Genomic DNA, 4,997 nt, shown 5'->3' with positions numbered 1-4,997 from the left:
GTAACAGTAAAAATAGATGAATCAATATCCCTTCATATTATGTCTGTGAAGGTTCTCAGTCATCCAGGTCATCGAAGTCTAAAGAGCCTGGAAAGAGAAGTTTCTTGAAAAACTTCAAGAAGTCCACACATTTTTCTTTCTAAGCTGCTTAGATCCCTTCCTATTAATGGGAGGTGGATCTATCAGTCAGAACAAACTTCTGGTGTTAGATTTATTCAAAAACCCATCCATCCATTTATCCTTCTCAGGGGCGCGGCAGCCTACGGAGCCCATGTTGTACTCGTATAACGATGCATGTGACAAATAAATAATTTTGGATCTTGAATTTAGTTTCTGGTTTTCTTTAATGAGTTTTAGATCTTGGGTTTTGTTATTGCGCCTCCTTTGTGCTCCATGTGTCACGTCTAGTCAAGTTTTCATGTCTGTTCTCATGGTTTCCTTTTTAATTTTGCGTGTCTGTCTCACAGATGCAGGCTCGCCCCACCTGCATTTGAGCCGTTTCATGACAGCTGCCGGTCACGGACAATGACTCCCACTCTCTCCATAACACACTGAAGAGCGATTTCTTCAACCTTGCAGTCTGAGGGAGTGACACAGGAGGTTGTTCCTGCCTCCCTCTATCAAACTAATGCATCTACTTGGGTCAGACCCACACACACTGAACCAGACACTCTGTCACTTTTTGTTACTCCATAAAGTATATTTGTGCACCTGTGCACTCACACCTGCCCAGAAACATTAGTGTTAATACTTTAATATTTATGTTCATATCTCTATTTCTACACTTTATATGATTGCTTGGTGTCTGTTGTACGTTTCATTGATTCTGATTCTGAAATAGTCAACGATTTGATCTAGCTAAAAATTAAGCCATGTCCGAAAAACAAATGCTTTATTCAAATTGGAAAGACAGCAGCAGTGTGGAGGATTCAGTCAGCAGTTTGAAATAGTGCAGTATATGCAGTTTCCTGTAAGCTGTCAAGAGTCTTTTATCTAACTTAAACTTGTGATGTTACTATTCTAAAACTAATTCAAAGCTCTGAATTTCTAAAATAACAATCACAACACATTAAACGTTCACAAGATGACCACAAGATGTCTCTGCAGCACGTGCCGTGGACAGCGCAAAAAGCAAAGAGACACAAAGCAGGACAGACAAATGCGCCTGGAATGAAAGTGCGAGAACAGAGATGCTGTTGTTGAAGGTGAAACATGAGTATCAACATACTTTAGCTGCAGTATAGTTTGTAGCCAGTGTGACATAAACTAACTAACAACGCGCAGTGAATGGTAGCTACACAAAAGCCTGTTTCATCACGTATTTGACCCCAGGATCTATTTTTTCTCCAAGCTTCATTTTTTAATTGTAGTGAACTTCACGTAGCTGCCTGATGCGCATTCTGCTCATCAGTGGACTGAATTGTCTTTGGGTCATCAGTAATAAAACGCCTTCAGACGACTGTGGTTGTGATTTGGCGCTATATAAATAAAATAGACTTGAATTGAATCAATATAATTCAGGGTTGTATATTATAGGAAACGTGTTGAGACATTTTCCAGCTCACATGTATTCATTACTGTTTCCCCCAATACCGAATTTAAAACTTTTTTTATTCAGGAGCTAAAGTTAAAAACGGGAAAGTGGGTAAGTGACGTGTCCGTGATGGTGTTTGTGTGGCGCAGAGGAACCACATGAAACGGTAACTTCAGAGGTCTTTCTCAGCCGTCTGCTGAGCCAACAGGAGCAGTGCAACAAGGACGCCCTTTGTTTTCTTCACTAACCGGACACCGCTATACGAGGAAGACCTGCTGAACCGCACCGTGAGTGTATTTTACTTTTAAAACATCCAAACAGCGACGTTGTAAACTGCGCAACATCAGGGTGTTAACCTGGAGGTGGCAATAAAACGAGGCAGTCTGATTTCCCTTTAATGAAACATAAAACTTGAATCTGAAGTTAAGACAAAATTATCAGAGAGAAAGATTTGTGACAGGTTTATTACAGTTTCACTGCAGTGAAGCATTAACCTGCCTCACGCCTGTACCTTCTTACTAAAGGTGTAAAAGGTGGCACTGAATCATGGAGCATTCTTAGTTTTTCACAGGAAAAGTCATTTTACAAAAGTATAAACGGTGCAGTTTGGTGCACATGATGTCACATTGATTCAGGGATGTAACACTGATGTTGTAAAACGATTCCCTTCATAAGGCTTTATAAAACTTATAAAAGCTTGATAAAATAAACTGACACAGTTTGTTTTCTCTTTTTTCTGATAATGTAATGATGTATTACTGTACTTGTCATCATTATTAGAAAACCATGCTGGGACAAAACATTAACGCAACCACTAAGCACACGGTTACTTATTCTAAACACAGTGACTTCATCAGTTCCTCTTCGCAGCTGTTTTTGTGTTTAATAGAACAAAAGCAGATATTGCAGTGCATGTTTTCTTGTGCTCGTTTTTGTTACGACTGTCTGAACTGGGCCATGTAGATTAAAGTGGAGTAGACTCTGGTCAGGAGCAGCAGGTGTTGTGCTCCTTACAAAGGCACCAGTGAACTGATAAGAGGCTTTGCTTCTAAATTTAGAACCAGGACGGCTTCCTGTCCACACAGTGTGAGCAGTGGTGAGTTTCTGCAAAGTTAACTTGTTTTTTAATTGGGAATTAATTACATTTAAACTCCTAAATAAATACGCAATTTTAGATTCTGGATTTGCTTTTCGGATTTGGGGAATTTCATCGCCCTGCGACAGACTGGCGACCTGTCCAGGGTGTACCCTGCCTCTCACCCTAAGACAGCTGTGATAGGCTCCAGCACCCATGACCCTGAAAAAGGATAAGCGGAAGAGAATGGTTGGATCGATGGGAACTTCATCTAGTTTTTCAGCTATGTGTCCATCCTGAAGTCTTGGGAAAATGGAGTGTGTGTAAGTGAATGCAAACAAACCCCCAAATCACACACTGTCATGGTCCTCGGTCAGTTGTTTTCAGCGTTTTGGACTGTTTTGGTTATTTATCAAGAGATGGTTTTTTACAATGTTTAGGTTATTTCCTGTATTGGTTCTCTTTGTGAACTTAGTCCAGTTATTTGTTCCAAATTCTACCCTCAGTGTTTCTCCCTCTTGTGTCAAGTCTGTTGTATTAGGTCACACATCACTTCCTGTTTTATAGAGAGCAGCATAAACACAGTTGAGCAGATTGTGTGAATCTTCATTGTAACTGCATTTTGCGTTTCATTGTTTATAACACAGTTGCTGCAGGAGGAAGAACATGGAACGCTATATTAGATATTAACTGATAAAAGTGTGATTAGCGGTCTGTGATGTATGGAGGAAAAGAGTTACACAGCAAGTACATCAAAGAAAATTAGATGTATTTTATTTTATATGCAAAATGAGAGGAGGCTGAAGGAATATAAATGTGCCTTTAAGAAACATTTTAAGAAATATAAGGAACAACTCTTCTGAACACTGTGCAAAGGGGTCTCGGGATTAGGACTGCAGATTGATTCAGAGGCTCAAATTATGGTCATAAATATTTTGTACTTGTAAATCAGACTGTCTAGTTGTGAAGTGAGTTTTGTAACCTTGTAAACCAAAATATCTAAAATGTGTGCCTAAAAAAGATTTGTATTTGTAAAAGATAATTAAACAAGTTACAAGTTGTTTGGTTAATGTCTGTTTACGGATAGAAGGCAAAAAAATATGTGTGAAGCTCCGTGTTCAAGTTCCCTCGCATGCGTGTGAGTTTCAACTTGCACATACAAATTTTGACAAAATTTTTCTTCCTTTCAGCTGATTGGTCGATGTCAAGTTGTCAGGCGTCCCACTGTAGAGAGAGGGCGAGTGGACCCAAATGCAGGACTCGCAGGCAGATTGAAGGTGTGGATGGTATTTATTAGTGAGGCTGGACGGACAGAAGCTATCTGAAACTGAAAGACTGGCTGACTGAAGTAGACCTGGAAACAGACCTGTGGATTAGACGATGATAAGACGAGGAACTGAGAGAAACTGAGGGTTTAAATACACCGGCTCATGATGGCAAGAAACAGGTGAGTACACACAGCTGGACTAAATCTAACTAATGACACAGGAAGTGGAACATACACACAGTCCGAGGCTAACACAATAAAACAGGAAATGTGAAAACTAAACAGTGATAAAGTCCAATACTGAAAACACTGATAAGAACCGTGGCGCTTTACTTAACTTCAGGTCCTGGAAGGGTAATACATTTTAAAGATGGAGGATGGCGACAGCCATTCTGCGGTGCAGATAGGCATTATTTTATGGTTTAGTTCAGGGGTCAGCAACCTTTAAGACCCAAAGAGCCATTTGGACCCAGTTTCCACGGAAAAGAAAACACTGGGAGCCGCAAATACTTTTTGACATCTAAAATGAAGATAACACTGCATACATTTTTACCTTTATGCTTTGTATAAACAGCTATAAAGTGTTGCTTATGAAATCCATGAAGTGCTACAAAGAAAATGAAATTTTATTTATGAAATGAACACATTTTGAACTCTTAAAAAATTACAAAAAAAAAGACATCCAGCTGAAGGTCTCTTTTAAATGAATGAAAAGCTGAACTGAAATTGTCCATGTAGTAAACAAAAAGTGAGCCCTCATTCTTATGTCACCTTTGGGCTTGCCCTGAATTTTAAAAATAATTGGAAAAAAGTACTATGCTGCTAAAAAATGGTTCATGTGTATGGTGGGGCGTGGCCTGCAGTGCCTCTCCAGGAGAGGTGGATGCATCTGAGCGTCATCTGCAGTCGCGCCTCGCCACCTTACAGTCTGTGCTCTCTCTGCTGTTGTGTTATGTGTCGGGCTCTGTGCTGGAAAGCTAAAGCCAGCTGCATGTGTACAGCAACCGTGTGTGAAAAGTGGTCAATAAAGAGAAGCAGAAAAGCATGTTCATGCAAACATCGTCGGGTCTGCCGTGATATGTTTAACATGGGACTTTTGCTCCTGAATAGGGATGGGTATT

General features: G+C 40.0%; 2 protein-coding genes across 2 annotated transcripts in view; both read left to right on the top strand.

Moving 5' to 3' along the window:
* The window catches only part of LOC106455946 (lysophosphatidic acid receptor 6), a 12,363-nt gene extending 11,869 nt beyond the window's left edge, over positions 1 to 494 (top strand). Inside the window, exon 3 of the mRNA XM_013907769.1 lies at positions 468 to 494. Coding sequence (XP_013763223.1) covers positions 468 to 494 — 27 coding nt within the window. The remainder of the gene's footprint in view (positions 1 to 467) is intronic.
* Positions 495 to 1,726: 1,232 nt separating this feature from the next.
* Positions 1,727 to 4,997, top strand: part of gal3st4 (galactose-3-O-sulfotransferase 4) — a 38,265-nt gene continuing 34,994 nt past the window's right edge. Inside the window, exons 1-2 of the mRNA XM_005754158.1 lie at positions 1,727 to 1,821; positions 3,800 to 4,056. Of these exons, the coding sequence (XP_005754215.1) occupies positions 4,040 to 4,056 (17 nt within the window). The 5' untranslated portion in view covers positions 1,727 to 1,821; positions 3,800 to 4,039. The remainder of the gene's footprint in view (positions 1,822 to 3,799; positions 4,057 to 4,997) is intronic.

The sequence above is a fragment of the Pundamilia nyererei genome, unplaced genomic scaffold, assembly GCF_000239375.1.
Source record: "Pundamilia nyererei isolate P.nyererei 1_Seehausen unplaced genomic scaffold, PunNye1.0 scaffold00514, whole genome shotgun sequence".
Classification (NCBI taxonomy): Eukaryota; Metazoa; Chordata; class Actinopteri; order Cichliformes; family Cichlidae; genus Pundamilia; species Pundamilia nyererei.
This window is presented reverse-complemented; position numbering and strand designations above follow the sequence as displayed.